The 19,288-nt window shown below is 35.9% G+C and overlaps 5 protein-coding genes across 6 annotated transcripts; 1 reads left to right on the forward strand and 4 right to left on the reverse strand.

Annotated features, from left to right (window-relative positions):
- Nucleotides 1–3,002: 3,002 nt before the first annotated feature.
- On the forward strand, nt 3,003–5,118 carry LOC125576502. 2 transcript variants are annotated; one of them, XM_048736722.1, is made up of 2 exons: nt 3,003–3,227; nt 3,586–5,026. In XM_048736722.1, exons 1-2 carry the CDS (start codon nt 3,013–3,015, stop codon nt 5,009–5,011), a joined length of 1,641 nt encoding a protein of 546 aa, XP_048592679.1. In that variant the 5' UTR covers nt 3,003–3,012; the 3' UTR covers nt 5,012–5,026. The 2 variants fall into 2 exon arrangements, with proteins under 2 accessions (XP_048592679.1, XP_048592680.1); XM_048736723.1 differs by having other exon boundaries at nt 3,020–3,227; nt 3,590–5,118.
- A 4,021-nt stretch (nt 5,119–9,139) lies between these two features.
- LOC125576133 lies at nt 9,140–9,622 on the reverse strand. Its single transcript, XM_048735509.1, has one exon. It carries the CDS (start codon nt 9,620–9,622, stop codon nt 9,140–9,142), a length of 483 nt encoding a protein of 160 aa, XP_048591466.1.
- Nucleotides 9,623–11,263: 1,641 nt separating this feature from the next.
- Nucleotides 11,264–12,103, reverse strand: LOC106362666 (glutathione S-transferase T3-like). Its single transcript, XM_013802532.2, has one exon. It carries the CDS (start codon nt 12,101–12,103, stop codon nt 11,264–11,266), a length of 840 nt encoding a protein of 279 aa, XP_013657986.2.
- LOC111212626 lies at nt 12,092–18,680 on the reverse strand. Its single transcript, XM_048736724.1, has 11 exons — nt 16,517–18,680; nt 16,300–16,398; nt 16,091–16,185; nt 15,858–16,005; nt 15,682–15,776; nt 15,245–15,589; nt 15,048–15,153; nt 14,919–14,970; nt 14,558–14,666; nt 14,433–14,497; nt 12,092–14,322 (listed from the first exon to the last, which is right to left on the reverse strand). The coding sequence occupies exon 11, from the start codon at nt 13,156–13,158 to the stop codon at nt 12,568–12,570; it is 591 nt and encodes a 196-aa protein (XP_048592681.1). The 5' UTR covers nt 13,159–14,322; nt 14,433–14,497; nt 14,558–14,666; nt 14,919–14,970; nt 15,048–15,153; nt 15,245–15,589; nt 15,682–15,776; nt 15,858–16,005; nt 16,091–16,185; nt 16,300–16,398; nt 16,517–18,680; the 3' UTR covers nt 12,092–12,567.
- LOC106433378 lies at nt 14,227–16,753 on the reverse strand. The gene is made up of 11 exons (XM_048735511.1): nt 16,517–16,753; nt 16,300–16,398; nt 15,858–15,998; nt 15,682–15,776; nt 15,526–15,589; nt 15,245–15,349; nt 15,026–15,096; nt 14,919–14,970; nt 14,565–14,688; nt 14,433–14,497; nt 14,227–14,322 (listed from the first exon to the last, which is right to left on the reverse strand). Exons 1-11 carry the CDS (start codon nt 16,751–16,753, stop codon nt 14,227–14,229), a joined length of 1,149 nt encoding a protein of 382 aa, XP_048591468.1.
- Nucleotides 18,681–19,288: the final 608 nt, after the last annotated feature.

Consider the following 19,288-nt stretch of genomic DNA (forward strand, 5'->3'; position numbering starts at 1 on the left):
CTCCGTCTAAAAAACCGTGACGGAGGGTGAAATATGTTAACGGTTTATAAGTTGAGGGTTTATAATGTTGAAAACTTAGTTGAGGGTTTTTTTTACGATTCAAAAATAGTTGAGGGGTTTTATCACTAAAAGTCATTAAAGAGTTTTTAAGTTATTTATTATCCATTTATACATTGTTTTAGATTGATTTGTAAGCCTTTAAACCTAATTTATATTTTTAATACATTAATATATTATAAAATTAATTTATACTTCTTAAATTAATAATTTTCAACACGATTTACAATTTATTATAACTTCAAAATATTAAATTATTTGATATTTGACAATAGTGATATAAAAAAAATTGTGTGTTTATATCGTCATTTTCAAATATCAAATAATTGAAAGTTTCTAAGTTATATTAAGTCTTAAATAGTGTTGAGAATAATTCATCTATGAAGTCAATCTTTCTATTTGGAGTATGACGTACTTTTTCTTATTTTCATGATTTTTATCATCAGGCTCATACTTTCCTATATTGTTCTTGATTTATTGTATTACTTTATGTTTCAAATATATTATTGATCAAGAAAATAAAAATATAATGTAGTTATTCAGAAATCAATGAGAATAAAAATAATCATGCATTATTTTGGAGGGGGGAAAAGTATGAACCGGACGACAGAAATCATGAAAATAGAAAAAAATGCGTCGTACTCTAAATAGAAAGATTGACTTCATGGATGAATTATCTCGACACTACTTAAAACTTAATATAACTTAGAAACTATAAATTATTTCATATTTGACAATGACGATATAAACACACAAATTCTTTTATATCACTATTGCCAAATATCAAATAATTTAATATTTCAAAGTTATAATAAGTTGTAAGTAGTGTTAAAAATTATTAATTTAAGATGTATAAATTAATATACAAATATATTAATGTATTAAAATTTATAAATTAGTTTTAAAGGCTTATAAATCTTAAAACAATGTATAAATGATAATAAATAATTGAATAACATTTAATGACTTTTAGTGATAAAACCCCTCAACTAAAGATGAATCGTAAAAAAAACCCTCAACTAAAAATCTAGTGAAATAAACCCTCAACTTATAAACCGTTAATATATGTCACCCTCCGTCACGGTTTTTTAGACGGAGGGTAACATATGTTAACGGAACTAAAGTTGAGGGTTTATTTCACAGGATTTTTAGTTGAGGGTTTTTTTTACGATTCATCTTTAGTTGAGGGGTTTAATTACTAAAAACCCTTCAAAATAATATGCTGTGGGAGGTTCATCACCTCGTAATTTATCGTACACTTACCTCACGCGCATGATGTTGAAGACTTCGCAAGAAAATGTCTTAACCCCTTACGTTTTGGTTCAATGTCGGTATTCAATCTAGACCGGTGTCCGTTTAAGCTTATAAAATAATATCATACAGTATGTCGAGTTATCTATGAATCACAATGTCACATCAATAACTCAAGTTAAACCGTTGATACTAGTTTATACAGGCATATCATATCTCTTGATCTGTTGTTGGTTTGCAATGATTTATAATTTCCCTTTCGTTTCACCTGTTTTCTAAATGCACCATCAGAAATCTAAATTGAAATTTGAAAATAAAAAGCTGGTATCCAAACCATTATAAATTAAGGATGAAAATATAATCTTATCGATCCATCCTGATTATGTAATATTGATGAAAGACAAGTTCAGCTAGGCAACTATTTTAAGTGTGGCTCCTGAACATATATAACTGAATAACTGTTATATTTTTGTTTTAAAATATATATTGTATTAAATGAAGTACAAATACTAAAAGTAACTTTTTATATCTAAAAACTATTATCAAAACTATAAATTAAAAACACTTCAAACTATTATAAAATGTAATGGGTTATGAAGTATTTGATAAATTTAAAAATTATTTAGAATTTTAAAAATATTTTATATTTTGGAACATAAAAAAAGTCTCTTAATCACTTTACATTTTCGAGACGGGTGGAGTGTTTCATATAAGAAATCATAATACTTTTAATGTTCATAGTAGAGTGTTCTGAAAAAAAAATGCATATATAGTTTTAACTTTTTTTGAGTAACAATAGAGAAAACAATGGATGATAGATGATCATGAGGAACATGTAACTGCGCGTGGGATATGCTGTCTCTTCATATAACAAAAAGTCAAGAGAATATGTCTTTTAATATTAGATATTTTGTCAGCAGACCCTATCTTGACTTTTTATTCTTTATATTTAATACAATCGTTAACCTGTCAGGCTTTCAAAGACATAGTCACCAAATAATATTTGCTTACTTACTCATGAAACTTCGAACGTTATTAGGGTGATGCATCATGCATGTAATAACTAACTAGTCTTAACATGACTTTTTGTATATTATATACAAAACTAGTAGACATCTGGAAGTTATATGACTAGGTGATGCTTCATGCAGGAAAGAAGATCATGGCAGCACTACATTATGGAAGTTATATGACAATGGTGAACCCCATTGTGGAGTCCTTAGGAATAAATTATCTTTTTTTTTTTTTTTTTTTGAATAGTTAAGGATTCTTGTGAAAAATGTGTGTACAATGGTGAACCCGAAGTTGGAATTTTTAGGAATAAAAAAATATAAATTTTTTTTTTGTTTAGTGAAGTATAATTTTTATATATTAAACTCTTAAATAGAATAACTTAACATAAAATACTAGAAATAAACTTTAAAAATAATAATTAAACATATAAATATAACAATTTAAAATAAAAACAATAATTAAACATAAAGATAGAAAAATTCCTAAATAAAAACATGATTAAATATAAAGATTACACATAAGAGTTTATAAGATGATTGAATATTAAAACACTAATTAAACATAAAGATACATTAATTAAACATTAAGATACAATAATTAAACATAATCAAGGGATTTTAAAAAAATACAATAAATGTAAACAAGTACGAGAAGAACAAAACACTAGGGTTTTTCGATGCTGTTTCGAGGATGGGATCCGGGCATTCTCGGGGACTCAAGGACTCGATCGGGTGTTTACCGGAAAGATACGATCATAAGGATATGGATTCCAAAAGGAATCTTGGAAAAAAGTTTAATTGGGGATTTGCAAGGGTTTATTCGGGTCGGGATTGGCAGGATTCGAGATTCACCAAGCTCTTCGAAAGGGATGCGGAATCCAGAGGATCTTGTACAAGATATTCGAGGTACGGTTTTCGTTTTCATCAACGCGAGACCTCCCTCGATTATTTTAGGGATTTGGGTTAATCAGATCCGATTGATTCATTATGATGAGGGGATTATTGGGTTAATGTATTTGATTTTTGGTGGTTTTTTGGAAAGTTTGGCTGGTCTTGTTGAATCTGGGATTATGATTTTTCGAATCACTGATGGAGGATATTGCATTCATGGTTTGGATTCTTTACGTGGGGATGTGGGTCTCGGGAACCAATATAAAAGAGATCGTGAGAGTATTGAGCGTAGCATCAAACCTTCCAATCTATTCTTGCAAAAGTTTAACAATCTTTTCTGTTCTCTTCTGGTTTTGGTGAGGATGTCTCAAAGTCAGCTTCTTGGGAATGGCGGTGATATGAAGAATGGGGAAGGAAACCGAAAACGACTGAAGATCTCCGATAACTCTGACCTGATTAAGAGTTATTCCAAGACCTTGAGAGGGAGGTGCATGAACCCGATGGAGCAAGACGTCAAAGCGCTTTTGGTTACTGGTGTAGTTTTACTTGAGTTTTGCGATCACTTCAGGTTATATAATGGGAACATTGGTGTAGGAGTTTGCTCGGGTACCTGGTTAGAGATTTGGATCGATTGGCTTGGTCAGTGTATTATGAGGCTTGCTCCTAAACTGGTCTCTTCCAACCAGTTACAGAAAGCAGAACTGGAGATGAACAGGGCGTTAGGTTTCGGTTATTTGGGTAAGCAAGTGGTTGAGAGGGTGTGGTTCAAGGTAGCTGTGGTGAGGAGTGTTACGAAAGTTCTGTTCATGGTTTGTTCTACAAAAGAGATGGCAGTTGGCTTGGGAAGTTCAGGGAGGCTATGGTACAAGTTTCTTGCAAGTTGGAGTGGGCTTACCTATAGTACGATTTACTTTGGTCACGGGAGTCCTAAGGGTTCCAGATATGGGTCAAATGTTTTAATAATGGTGGTGAGACTTGAGAAATGTACTTTTACTGACGTTGTGAATTTTCATAATCCAATAAAAAATATTGAGGATAAGTCATGTAAAATTGCATCGTGGTTGGTTTCAATAGAGTGTACTCGGGAAATTAAGGTGTGCTATTTTATTAGGGAGTTAACTATGTTATCTATGGTTTGTGACGTTAGCTTCGATCAATATAGATTTATAATTATCATTATAAGGCCTCGTTACGTGAGATGGCAGTGCTGTAGTCGATGTGTTTTATTGGTGCGAGTTATAAACTATTTGAGTATTGCGGATTTATTTAATTATGTGGGTAGAAGGGAAGTCGCTTTTGCATTTTTATTTCGCTGTGTTCTCATGCTTTGGAATAATAATGTTTCTTGGTTTTCATGGTGTTTTGGTTCTTATGGAGTCAGTGGTTTAGTCGTTGGTGATGGTTCTTATATTTGGAAATTATACTTTGAACATGCTGGTGATTCATATAGAGGGAATGCTTTTAATTGTAATATGGAATCAATGGTATGTGGACAATGGAAGAGGGAGATATCTGTAACCATAAACGGAGTTTTGTTTCAGCTTGTATATGTTCGTAGACACTTTGTCCTTACATGGCAGGAGTCGAGGAGAGTGGACAATCTGTGGGTAAAATTCCACAGGTTACAAAGAAGGATTGTAGGAAGAGGATCTGTGGGCCAATACGTGGATGTGGCTCTGATATGGTGGTGGTGGGGTATTGATGTTAGAATATTATTGGGTCTCATTAAACCTGTATTCTATGGCTCGATAGACCATTTCAAATTTTTTATATATGAAGATACTAAGTTGGAATGTTAGAGGACTAGGAAGTCATTGGACAATAAGTTATCTTCGGGAGATTTGGCATAAACATAAACCAGAATTTTTATTTTTATCTGAAACGAAACAGGATTTTGAATTCGTTCAAGGGGTTCAGGCACACTTTGGATATGATTATTTGGTTACTGTGGACCCTAATGGGAGGAGTGGTGGTTTAGCTCTTTTCTATAACAATGAATATCAAGTTAAAATCTTATATTCTAGTAATAGGATGATAGACATCGAGGCGGTGGTCAAAGGAAAGCAAGTTTTCCTTACTTTTGTCTATGGAGATCCAGTACAAGAATTAAGAGAACATGTATGGGAGAGACTAACGCGGTTTGGTTTATCACGATCTGATCCATGGTTTATTATTGGCGATCTTAATGAGATTACGGGGAATCATGAAAAGGATGGGGGAGCCCTAAGATGTACAACTTCCTTCATTCCTTTTAACAACATGATAAGAAATAGTGGTTTACTGGAATTTCCGGCTCGAGGTAATAAATTATCTTGGCAAGGAAGGAGGGGTAAGGGAAAAGGAGCAATGATGGTCAGATGTCGACTAGATCGAGCATTGGCAAATGAGGAATGGCATACACTTTTTCCATGCTCTTATACAGAGTACCTAAAGATGGTAGGTTCTGATCATCGTCCTGTAGTCGCTGTGCTGGAGGATAATCTATCACAAAAGAGGAAGGGACAATTTAGATTTGATAAGAGATGGTTTGGACAGGAGGGTCTTATGGAATCAATAGTGGCAGGCTGGACAGAAAATCAAGGAGAACAAAGGGTGGATATAGTTACAAAAATTACCAAGTGCCGCCATGAAATATCTTCATGGCGAAAAGATAACCAACCATATGGGAAGGACAAAATTAAAGATCTTCAACAAGCACTGGAAGAAGTTCAAATGGATAATAATAGAACACAAGAGGAGATTCTTGAGGTTTCCAAAAAGTTACAAGAGGCTTATAAGGATGAGGAGGAATATTGGCACCAGAAAAGCCGAAATATGTGGTATTCATCGGGGGATCTTAATACTAAGTTTTTTCATGCCTTAACAAAGCAACGTAGGATTCGCAATAAAATTGTGGGCCTACATGACGAAAGGGGGAATTGGGTAACAGAGGAGAACGGAGTTGAGAAGGTGGCGGTTGATTATTTTGATGATTTGTTTCGTACTACTAGCCCAACGGAATTTGATAGTTTTTTGGAGGAGATAGTTCCATCTATTTCTCCTCAAATGAATCAAACTTTATTAAGAGTAGCAACGGAGGAAGAGGTTCGGCAAGCTCTATTTATGATGCATCCGGAGAAAGCGCCAGGGCCGGATGGAATGACAGCTCTCTTTTTTCAACATTCCTGGCATGTTATTAAGGAAGATGTGGTGGAGATGGTTAATAATTTTCTGGTTACAGGAGAAATGGATCCTCGATTAAATATTACTAATATTTGTATGATTCCGAAAACGGAGAGACCTACAAGGATGACAGAGCTTAGGCCGATTAGCCTGTGTAATGTTGGATATAAGATCATCTCAAAGGTTTTGTGTCAAAGATTAAAAATTTATCTACCAAGACTAATCTCGGAGACACAATCGGCTTTTGTGGCAGGCAGGTTAATATCGGATAATATTCTTATTGCGCAGGAAATGTTTCATGGATTGAGAACCAATAAGTCTTGCCAAAACAAGTTTATGGCGATCAAAACAGATATGAGCAAGGCGTATGATAGGATAGAATGGAGTTTTATTGAGGCTCTTCTGCACAAAATGGGTTTTGATATTCGATGGATTAATATAATGTTGGAGTGTATATCGTCAGTTCAATATAGGGTGCTTCTCAATAGGCAGCCACGAGGTCTCATTACTCCCCAGCGGGGATTGCGGCAAAGAGACCCTTTGTCTCCTTATTTATTTATCATGTGCACTGAGGCATTAATTGTAAATATTAAGAAGGCGGAAAGAATGAAACAATTAACTGGTTTGAAGGTAGCACGGGCTTGTCCAGAAATTTCGCATTTGCTATTTGCAGATGACAGCCTTTTTTTTGTAAGGCAAATAAGGAGGAATGTCAAACCATTCTCAGGATTCTAAAGGAATATGAAACGGTCTCAGGACAACAAATTAATTTTCAGAAATCCTCAATTCAATTTGGACATAAAATTGAAGAATCCAACCGTCAAGAATTGAGAGATATTTTGGGCATTCAGAATACAGGAGGAATGGGATCTTATCTAGGTTTACCAGAAAGCCTTGGAGGATCCAAAGTACAAGTTTTTGGCTTTGTACAAGAGCGTTTGAATAATAGGGTTAATGGATGGACCTTCCGTTTCTTTACTAAAGGAGGGAAAGAGGTGATTATCAAATCGGTAGTTACGGCATTACCAAACCATGTGATGTCTGTTTATCGGTTACCAAAGGCTACAGTGAAAAAGTTAACTAGTGCAGTAGCTAAGTTTTGGTGGAGTCCAGGAGGAAACACAAAAGGCATGCATTGGAAATCTTGGGATAAATTATGTGATCCTAAAGATAATGGTGGACTAGGCTTTAAGGATCTGATGGATTTTAATACGGCGATGCTTGGAAAGCAATTATGGAGGCTGATTGAGAAGCCAAATACTCTTTTTTCAAGAGTTTTCAAAGGACGGTACTACAGGAATGCTTCACCCCTGGAACCGATCCGTTCATACTCTCCGTCATATGGCTGGAGGAGTATGATTTCTGCTAGATCTTTGGTTTGTAAAGGACTAATTAAAAGGGTGGGAACAGGTTCATCTATTTCAGTATGGAATGATCCTTGGATCCCAGCCACTCGCCCGAGACCAGCAAACAAAAACCTTCAAAACAGTTACCCAGACCTCACAGTGGATTCTCTTATTATATCGGAATCCCGAACATGGAATTTACAGGCAATCAGGGCTTTGGTGGATCCTAATGATGTAAAACTCATAGAAAGTATACCTTTAAGTAGAATTACGATGGAAGATAGAAATGGATGGCATTTCACAAAAAATGGGAAATACTCGGTTCAATCGGGCTATCAAGTGGAACGAGTCTATCCTGACAGGGAAAAACCACCAGATTTGATTGGACCTACGGTGGATATATTAAAAGCTTTCTGCTGGAAAGTGAGGTGTCCCCCGAAGATCCAACATTTCTTATGGCAAATTATCTCAGGATGTATAGCGGTGATGAAAAATCTACAAACTAGGGGAATACAAGGAGATATATGCTGTGCTCGCTGTGGAGACCCGGAGGAATCAATCAACCATGTGTTTTTTGAATGTCCTCCAGCACGTCAAGTCTGGGCTTTATCTAAGATACCATCGAATCCCAATATTTTCCCTAGTAGTTCTTTTTTCGCCAATATGGATTATTTATTCTGGAGAGTCAATCCAAAGATGGATGACCACCAGTTTGCATGGATATTATGGTATATATGGAAAGGTCGGAACAACAAAGTGTTTAGCAATCTGGATATTGACCCAACGGATACATTGAAAATAGCAGAATTGGAATCGACACTGTGGGCTGAGGCACAGGTAGCCAAGAATCAAATGAGGGAACATCAGGTCCAGAACAGATCCACAGAACCGAACTTAGGACGATGGTGCTTCATAGATGGTTCATGGAAGGATAAGGAATTATTTTCAGGACAAGGCTGGTATAGCACTTTACCAGGATTTGATGGTTTACTAGGGGCCAGAAATGTAAGGGCATGTCTTTCACCTCTCCATTCGGAGGTGGAGGCATTAATTTGGGCAATGGAATGTATGAAGAATTTAAGACAGTTTCAGGTTACGTTTGCAACGGATTGTTCTCAATTGGTGAAGATGGTTTCGGAACCAGAAGAATGGCCAGCATTTGGAAGTTACCTGGAGGACATAAAGCTTTTGAGAAGAAGTTTTTTCAACTCAGACATCGTTCATGTACCACGGACGGAGAACCTACGGGCGGATAGCTTAGCACGGAGTGCTAGGAAACAACCGTCTTTCGTCGTTCACATGGATGCAGAGTTACCAATTTGGTTTACAGGGTCAATATGAGTCTGTAAATGTTTGCTGTCAAAAAAAAAAAAAAAAAAAAAAAAAATACAATAATTAAACATAAAGATAGAAGGATTTTTAATCCTCGTCACCAAATTTGTTCCAAATATGCTCGACTAAATCATTTTTCAGATGGTCATGTATTCTCCTATCTCGAACATCATTCCAACTGGGAAAAATATTATTGAGAATTGTAGGAATCTCGGTTTCCACCTGTGAACTTCTCATGACGTCACCTTCTTCAAATTCAGATATATCATAATGAATGTATCCATCCCGTTCATCTTCGACTATCATGTTGTGTAGTATGATACACGCTCTCATAATCTTCCCTATCTTTGCTTTGTCCAACGTAAGAGCCGGGTTTCTCACAATCGCAAATCGCGCTTGTAATACTCCAAAAGCCCGCTCCACATCTTTTCGGGTTGCTTCTTGATGTTTAGCAAATAACTCTTGTTTTGGTGACTGAGGGAGTGAGATGGATTGGATAAAGGTTGACCATTTTGGATATATACCGTCTGTGAGGTAGTACACCAACTTATACATGTGTCCGTTGACCATGTACTTTATCCGCGGAGCTCGACCTTCTAAAATGTCATCAAAAAGAGGAGATCGATCGAGGACATTAATATCGTTTAAGGTACCTGGAGGTCCAAAAAACGCGTGCCAGATCCAAAGATCTTGGGAAGCTACAGCCTCTAAGACAATTGTCGGTTTTCCTGATCCACGGGCGTACTGTCCTTTCCAAGCGGTCGGGCAATTTTTCTACTCCCAATGCATACAGTCAATGCTCCCGACCATCCCAGGAAACCCTCGTTTCTCTCCAATATCGAGTAGTCGTTGAAGATCATCCGGTGTGGGTGGTCGTAGATACTCGTCTCCGAATAACTGTATAATTCCGTCAGTGAAATTATGTAAACACGAAAGTGCTGAGGTCTCAGCTAGTCGGAGATATTCATCAACCGTGTCAGCCCCAATACCATAAGCAAGCAGTCGAATAGCCGCCGTACATTTTTGTAGCGGAGAATGACCTAACCTCCCGGTTGCATCTGGTCTTTGTTGAAAGAATACAAAGTTCTCCTGGAGGGCAAGGACGATACGCATGAATAAACCCTTATTCATGCGGAAACGTCATCTGAATTGTGCCGAGTATGTCGTATTCTCTCTGAAGTAGTCATTAACTAAACGGGTGTGTCCCCCTTCACGGTCTCGTTCAATATAACCCCGTGTGTTTTGCATATTCGGTTGGGCCTCCACTATGTCATTATATGCATCCTCGACGATTTCATCGAGAACCTCGTCCAATCTTTCATCGATTTCATCGGATGATGATGATGATGACATTTTAGGTTTCCCTCCTTTTTAAAAAAAAAATTAAGTTTAGTTTTTTATATCATTTATTTTGACATATATGGTATTATTTCATAAAATCTAATTTCTAATCATCTTAAATTCCATTAAGTCATGTTTTTGCTAACCTTGTGATATGTTTGGTCTTTTGCTAACCTTGTGATATGTTTCTCCGTCTTGATGTCACAGAGAACAGAGAAGCCCTACCTTCCTTGAAACATTAATTCAAATCAGTGATACTCAAGTCGCTTAATTCGCTTAATTCAAATTCAAATCAGTGATACCTTGTGATACTCAAGTCGCTTAATTCAAATTCATGTTCTATTCTACTCAAGTTAGTAAGGATAGTTATATAGTAGTAAGTATAATTCAACATAACAAGTAAACTAATATCATTGAGTTCAATTAAACAAGTTCATGAGCTAAACCCTTAAATTTCAGTGAGTTCAACACAACATCAATGAGTTAAACTTAAGAACAAGAGGACACAAAGCATTTCATACATAAAAAGTTCATTACCTAAACAGAAGTGGTTCTTGTAGTACAAGTTAAACGTAAGAACAAGAGGAAACAAAAGTTTTGAACAACATGAAACAAGTTTTGAGGCTAAAGAAAAACACCTCTCCGAGATAGAAAGTTAAAAACTACATTGCGTTCTACTTAAAATACATTAGGTGAGGGAAAAGAACCCGTGACTTCCACCCGTGACTTCCACCCGTGACTTCAACCCGTGACTTCCTTCACATGCCTACTTAGATAAACCTGACACATCAAATAAGACAAAGGTTAGTAAAGTTCAAATGCATTATAGTACTGAAAGCATAAATAATACCTCTAACCAACATTAATACATCAAAGCATTTCAGACATTAGTTTCATTTTTAGAGTTGTTTCCATCTCAGTTAAAGGCTCCTTCTTCGCGAGTAAACGATCTAGAATCTTAGCTCTAGACACTTTTTCTTTGACTGCTAAAACCCCCTGAAGCTTCCCCAGCTCCTCCTCTCTACCACTTTTCTTCTTCTTGATACCAGCTTTGGCAGCCTTAACCCCGGGAGGTCGACCTTCTGGTTCGCCGACTTCCTCTTCTGCTCTATCAACATCAACCACTTGTTTACGCTTTTCCTTTCCACCCTCCTTCGGCCCATAGACAGAGCACCACTTTTGGTCATGCCTCAGCTCCCTCCAGCAGTGATCCATGGTGAACTTGGAGTCGGTTGTTTTGAAGAAAATTTCCAACGCCGCCTTCATCACATCATCATCATTTTGGCCGCTTCTCTGCTCCCTCAAAGCCGCATCATAACATTCTGTAAACTTGGATACATCTGTGTTGATCCTCCCCCACCTCTGCTTGCAGGAACCTAGCTCTCTCGGTATGGTCCCAACCAGCTGCGGACTTGCATTGTAGTAATCTACAATCTGCCTCCAGAAAGAACCAGATTTCTGCTCATTGCTGATGATAGGATCCTTACTGGTGTTAAGCCAAGCACCAATAAGGATCTTATCATCCATCGGAGACCACTTCTTCCTGAGACCAGACTCACCACCAGACTCGACAACAGGCTCGACTACAGGAGGGACAACAGACTCCCTAGGACCTTGGCTACCGAACCATAAAGGTTCGGGTGAATCAAGGTCCACCGGAGTCTGAGTTTGACTAAACAGTAGATTCATATAAGGTGTATTATTTTCCATTTCGAATATCGGTCTGCGTCACTCTAATAGCAACACAGAGACTTAAGTAGACGAGTTTAAACATTGAGCTAAACTAGTTGCATTTAAGGCCAATAAAAACGAGCAGTTAGTAAGGTAGAAAGCTAACTAAAGGCGTAAAACATTTAAAACAATCAATTCAAAGTAACACCCATTTGCAAAGTACTAAAACATTAAAAACAATCATATCAAAGGCGGTAGGAAGGTAGAAACCAAACAAATTGCATTTATGCGCAAGCACAATCAATACAAGTACAATCAATACTAACTTGCATTCATTACTAAAGCAAATCAATACTAAAGCATTTCAATACAAAGCATTTCATACAGAAGAGAGTAGGAATCGTACCTTAATTATACAGACACTCTTGACCTTTAGTAGTTGATCTGCTTTACTTCTTGGAAGCTCTTCCTGCATAAACATTAAATCACACAGTCAAAAGTTTTTAAAAAATGTCATGAAAAAACAAGGAAATAGCACAAGAGAGATACTTACCACTCAGGTACATAGCAGCCAAACCTATGAATACTATTGCGGACACCATTACACAAACTGCCAATGCAAACACAATTGTATTCTCTGATTTCTTCTTCACCTCACACACCGTCTTCTGTAGCTTAAGCATCTTCTGGTCACACTCAAAAGCTTGATCCTTGAGCTGTCTGACATGTCTCTGAACCTCACTCAGCTCCTCCGTTAAAGCCACATCCCACCATTTCCATATGTGGCAGCCACCATCATCGACATTGGGGCACGAGAAGTATCTTCGGTATGGATCCTTAGGTGTGTAAGAGCATTTGACAACAGGCTGAGCACCACAGTAGCAAGCCGTAGGGATTCCATCATCAGCCTCTGGTTGGGGTGGGAACTGATCCGGCTCGGCATTGCAGTAGGGACTCTCAGCTTCATCCGCGTACATCTTAGCTTCAGCTTCAAGAAGGGAGCTCATGTCTATAGAGTTTGATGATGAAGAAGGCTGAGAGTAGCTGTAATCATGTCCCATTTGGTTAACCTGAGACAAATGATGAACGAACATAGTTAAAAACAACAATAACTTAAACCGATAACAACATATGGTTTCAATAACAAGAACATAGTTAGAGCAACAAAATCAAGGAAGCAAACAGCATATGGATTTAAAAAAAATGACGAACCGATTGAAAGCGAACACATATCAACCTAAAAGGTTTTGAAACCGTTAACAAAAAAAAAAAATCCTCTTCCGTTTGATACCAAATTCATTTCGAAACCGTATAAGAAATAAGATAAAATCCGCTTTCGATTGAAACAGAAATCTTGTCAAAACCCTTTCTATACACGCCCATACTGGATCGAAACCCCAAATCGATTTAACCCCAAATTTTTGGGAAACCCTAATTTCAATCGTAAACCCAAATCGATTCGAACCCGTTCCCGAACCCTTAAATGAGAGGAAACAAGTTGAAACCTAGGCTAAATCGAACAAACATACAGGTTTAAGCTTTGATTTACCTTCGTGAAGACGATCGGTTTCAATCGCCAAAATATCGTCTTTCGTCGAGCTCTCGTTTTTTTTTTTCAATTTCGGTCGAGAATGACCAATTTTTTTTAACCAAACCCAAAAACAAACTGAGCCAATCCCATTCAGCTGTTGCCACGTAGCTAAGGATCAACTCCTTAAACTCCTTCCCGACGGATCAATCCTTACGTAAATTAACATAATTAATATTATTATATTACGACTAACCTATGTACTTGTGCTAAGGATTGCTTGTGAACCCCCGTTGCGGACGCTCTTACTTACTCATGAAACTTCGAACGTTATTAGGGTGATGCATCATGCATGTAATAACTAACTAGTCTTAACATGACTTTTTGTATATTAATTACAAAACTAGTAGACATCTGGAAGTTATATGACTAGGTGATGCTTCATGCAGGAAAGAAGATCATGGCAGCACTACATTATGATCTTATGAAAACGTCTATTTATATTCTTGGTCAAAGCAAAAATTATTTACATAGAAAGTTCAAGTTCAGCTTTTACATCGACAATTACTATATTCAACAAAGCGCAAAAACATAGTCTAAAGGATAACAAGACGGTGCTGTTTTTATGGTGTAATCAAGCAAACTTGAAATATGAAGATTCCAACACATTGGCTTTCTCACATGTAGTTACAATAGCTTCTGCATTGCCTTCCATGAGGTAACTCTTCTCCTGCCACATAACATCAACGTTTCATAAACTGTATAAACACCGATGCATAATAGACATGAAATGTATCATAAATCAACATTTGTGCGCATATAAAGTGACTAAAAGAATACCAGCAAATGCCACAAGAAAGGAGCACCATCTCTCTGCTTTATCCTCCTCTCCAATACTCTAACCGCTGCAAATCCAGTGTTCAAGACGCAGTGATAGATCTCATAAATGCAAGAACATGCATTACCTTATACTCTTATAGTCAACAATGTCAAAGTTTGGACCAAGCATTTCTAGAGCTTTTGTGTTGTTGCCTTTTCCATATTCATATACAGCTTCAGCGAGCAGGGCCGACCCTGAAATTTTGGAGGTTTTTAGCTGTGTTTATGTAAAAATTTTTTTTACAAATTTAGGGACTTAAATTTTTTTTCAGGGACCTATTCATAGATAAATTTTTTAAAAAATTCAGAGGCCTGTTGCAAATGTTTCACTACGCATTCCCCAGGGGCGGCCCTGTCAGCGAGCTAGCTTAAATTAAGAAAAACAATCTTATGATATAAAAAGGCTCAAAAATTCCGTAGTTGTAAATCAAGATCAACAAAACTAACCTGAATCGCTTTCTGCATCAACTGTTGTTTCTTATTGTTCAGGTTACATGTTCTGTTAGAATTAGATGAGTCAGATGATAAGTCAAGAAACAAGAACAAAATGTTACAAGAGAGAAAAGTAGTACTGACCGGGACTTGAGGCTCTCGAGCAGTACATGTGCTTGTGAAGTGTTTCCAACTTTACTCAACGCCCAATTGTTGTAATATCAAAAAGCCACTCTTGATACCACATTTTCTGAACATTGAAATGGTGCAAACTTTAGAAGAAGTGCAAAATAAATGCATAAGAGTCAAGAGTGAAAGGCAAACTCATAGACATTACTTACTTGGTCAGTCAAACAGTCTGCTAGGACTTTGAGTCTGTCTAAAATCTCAGGTAGTTTATCGCGTGTGTCCAAGCGCAACATCAAACCGAGAGCATCCATGTAGACCTAATTTTAATATTACAAGTATAAGACATGTTAGTCCCATGTTACAAATTTCTTTTGAACATCCCATGTTACATTTTAAAAATGGTGAAGAAAAATTATAAGGGAATTAAGTCTGTAGCAACAGCATCTTCTTTCTCCAGCTCTTTGCACATCTTATTATCATATATTTTTTGTACTTTACTTATGGGAGAGCCTCCTTCCAAGTAACAAACAGCAACATGCCACCAGTTATGCGAATACCTAACGTTTCAAATGTTTATTTTTCTTTATAATAGGTGTTTCCATGGATGATCATAAGATTTTTCTAATTTATTTGAAAAATATTTATATACCCCAAGGAAGAGCATGAATCCCATGAAGCTGAGCATGCTTCCATGAACTCTACTGCTTCTTTGAAACGACATTCAGTTTGAAGAACATGACACAACTGCCCAAAACACACAAATGAAAGCTTGCATACCAAGTAACAACAAAATATAAGGATAATATATAAACGTTGAGAACTCACACAATGATGAGCCCAATAGTCGTTTTTGTTGATCTCATATCCTTTCCTAGCCGCTTTCTCAGCTTCTGCTAAATGTCCACGCTCCAATAAGGAGAATGCAAGCATACCATAAACATAGTCATGTTCTTGATTCTCAGATAGCTAGGATCTACGAAGTTATAACCAAGTGAAGTAAATTAAAGATAATGATTGAAGCATGCAGTACATGTAAATTTGATCAGCATTTGAAGTACCTCCTCAAAAAGAGGCAAAGAGAGATCAGGTCGACCCATGTAGAAACACAGAATCGAGTTTTTCAAGATAGCAAATCTTTCGGAAAGTTCAAGAGCTGAAAAACATGAACAGTTATATGTATATATATATATATATATCGAGTTATACAGCCAAATTTAAGGAGCGCAAGCAGAACTACGAAGAACTAGAAGACAAGAAACATCCTAACCTTAGAGTGTAACTCCAAAGCCACATCTTCGTCCATATTATCAGAGATCAAGTAATTAACAGCCTCAAAAAATGCTTTTTTATAAGGAGTGGCTTTCCCCTGAAAGTAAAACCAATCAATTTTAGAGCTCAACAACACCAAGCTCATCATTGAGTATCACAAATTATAGACATGTGGTAGCTATGGAGTATCATTACTTTACATAGGTAGAGCTTACAAGATGGTATTCTGCAGCTCGATCGTAGGTTTTGGCTTTGGAAATGTCCGAAGAGAAAAGGTAATGCGCAGCCAAATTAGTGCCTAAAACACAATCTTTATCTAGAATCACCTTCCTATCTCTTCCATAGCAAAGAACCTTCATGAGACGTACAACAGAGTCAAAAACCAAACGGGACTGGCACCAAATAGAAACGGTAGCAAAATACGATCCCACTGTAATATGCGCAAGTGTCATATGCATATATAACCAAGAGAATTTTAATGTCTATATTTTAAAATTTTAGAAGCAAAAAAGACTAGAAAAAGAATAATGATAAACCAACCAAAACACCTAGACCAAGTCTACGGTCCATAATTTCAAAGAGAAAAAAGAGATTGTCTAAGCCCTTGCCTCATGAGATTAAGTAAGGGAGGATCACGAAGTATGCGTGCATCTGTTATTTTCGTAGAACCAAACGTTAAATGGATAAACAAGAAAAAGATAAAAGTTACAAAGAAGAGAATATTAGTTGTAATAATATTACCAAAAGTGTACATGCTTATTCTGTTCCTTGCTATTTCCCATCTTAGTTCCTTTCACATCTCATTTTTAAAGATCAACTGGCAGACCTATTCAAATTTAGAGAAAGCTCAACTTATAGAGGAGAACATTCAATATGCATGGGGATAAAACTCACAACATAAAAAAAAATATAAGTAACGTTTGACAAGATATTGAATGAGCATGCGGTCATGTGTAGTTGTCCAAAACAAGTTTATCTCTGGCAATTTTTATGTGTGGAAATTTTATAAAATTATCTCTTTTTAACTTTAGTTTTGATTTTTTTTTAACTCAATTTATAATGATATGAAGAACAAGAAATGGTATGACAACAATCCTTTATTTGGCATGGGTGATTTATATACCAAAAATTATGAACGGAATTTTCAAAAATTATAAATAAAAACAGACATGATCATACCAATGTCGATCGACAAGCGTATGACAAAACAACAATATTTCAAAATACAAAATCGACTATCTTCTCTTGTGCCTATTTACTATGGCCGCAAATTTGAGTCTACAATCACTACCATGCGTGCAACGGTTTACACATAGTTCTTAATTATTTTATTTATTCTTATCAATAAATTTGGATGGGATAAATTGGAATTATCTTTGACAAAGATGTAAATGGTGGAGATTGAGTTTTCCAAATATTTCTGTACAGATCTTGCTAGATCTTTGATCAATTTAAAGCCGATTAAAAAGTTTGTTTTCAACTTTTGAATATCTTAAAACATGATTGGGCATTATTGTCTCCATATGAGCCCAAACATGTTGTAAGCACCATTTGGGACCACCTTTATAATAGGGTCAGTTATTTCCCAGTGTCGTTTTGGCAGTATGATTGATAGTGTTTTTTCTGCAAATAAAACTAAGAAAACTCTATAAATTCTCTCCCAGAGAAACGTATTCAAGTTTCAAAATCTGGTTCACTATGACTTCATAGTGTTATTTACCTTACCTTGTAACTTTAATGTCTCGGATGTAAAAAAGAAAATGTCTCTTTTGACATTTTTTAATATCATATTCTTCTTTTTGAAACTATTCAATTGAAGAACCAATGATCTCCCATTTTTTATTATTAAAAGTCAACAGCCTAACTTTTTCTGGGTGTTGTTTTGTCAACGGTTTAAACCTCAAGCCTAACTTTCATCTAAATTAAGCAGCAAGTCTAACTAATTTATTTCACAAAATTATAATTCGATTGAAAGTATCTAACTAAGCTGAATCTATGACCTGTGTATAAAGATTGGACCCATACTATCACTATACACGCTTCGTATTATATATTGAAAGAAGAATTCGACAATAGTTAAAGGAAATACCTTTTGGCACATGCCACAGATCATAAATCATGGATTATTTCATTTTTACCCAATTTAGTTTCCATCATTCCAGCAAAGACTCAGCTTATTTTATGGCATATGTAAAGATTTCATTATCTTTTTCGACAAACATTTTACTTATCTATTAAAATGGGCCCGTGAAAATTATTTAGTTTTGAATTTGGAAAATAATTAGTGGAAACGAAACTAGAGGACATGAAGAACTATTAAAAGGAATTGCAGCCGGGCATACAACTAAAGTTCTCACCGACATTACCACAAGTACGTTGTCAATGGTCATAAATTAATGAATCATGTTAAACGAAATATAGATTATTTTTTTTTGCAACTGAAAATATAAGAATTTCTAGATCATAATAAATAATATGTTATAAACGAAATATAAGAATTTCTAAATCATAATAAATAATAGTATGTTTTTTTTTAAACACTAACTTTATTAAGTTTATATTGAGTTTACATAATCATTATGCAATTCAGAAGTTATAAATCTAGGAACATAGTAATGAAATTTGAAAGATACATTGTCTTCAATCTAATGTTTTGCTAACTTATCTGCTACTTTGTTGCCTTCTCTTCCAATCCATTGGATTTGTATAGTCTGAAATTGTTGTTTCCACCATTGTATCTCCCGTTTCCAGTTGTAAGCATCGAAGTGAAGTGTTAAACCATTGATTATATCAACAGCTTTTCGATTATCTGATTCAATAGTATGTTATAATGATTAGAATGTATGGTGAGTATCCCTCTAGAAACCACCTGGCTGTCTTTATTTTAATCATTAAAATATTATTACAAACTCTTTTTTTTTTGTTATGATATTTCTTAACATGAAATTTGAGCCAAGAAAAATATAACCGAAACTCACCATTAAAAA

Source organism: Brassica napus, chromosome A7 (genome assembly GCF_020379485.1).
Source record: "Brassica napus cultivar Da-Ae chromosome A7, Da-Ae, whole genome shotgun sequence".
Taxonomy (NCBI): Eukaryota; Viridiplantae; Streptophyta; class Magnoliopsida; order Brassicales; family Brassicaceae; genus Brassica; species Brassica napus.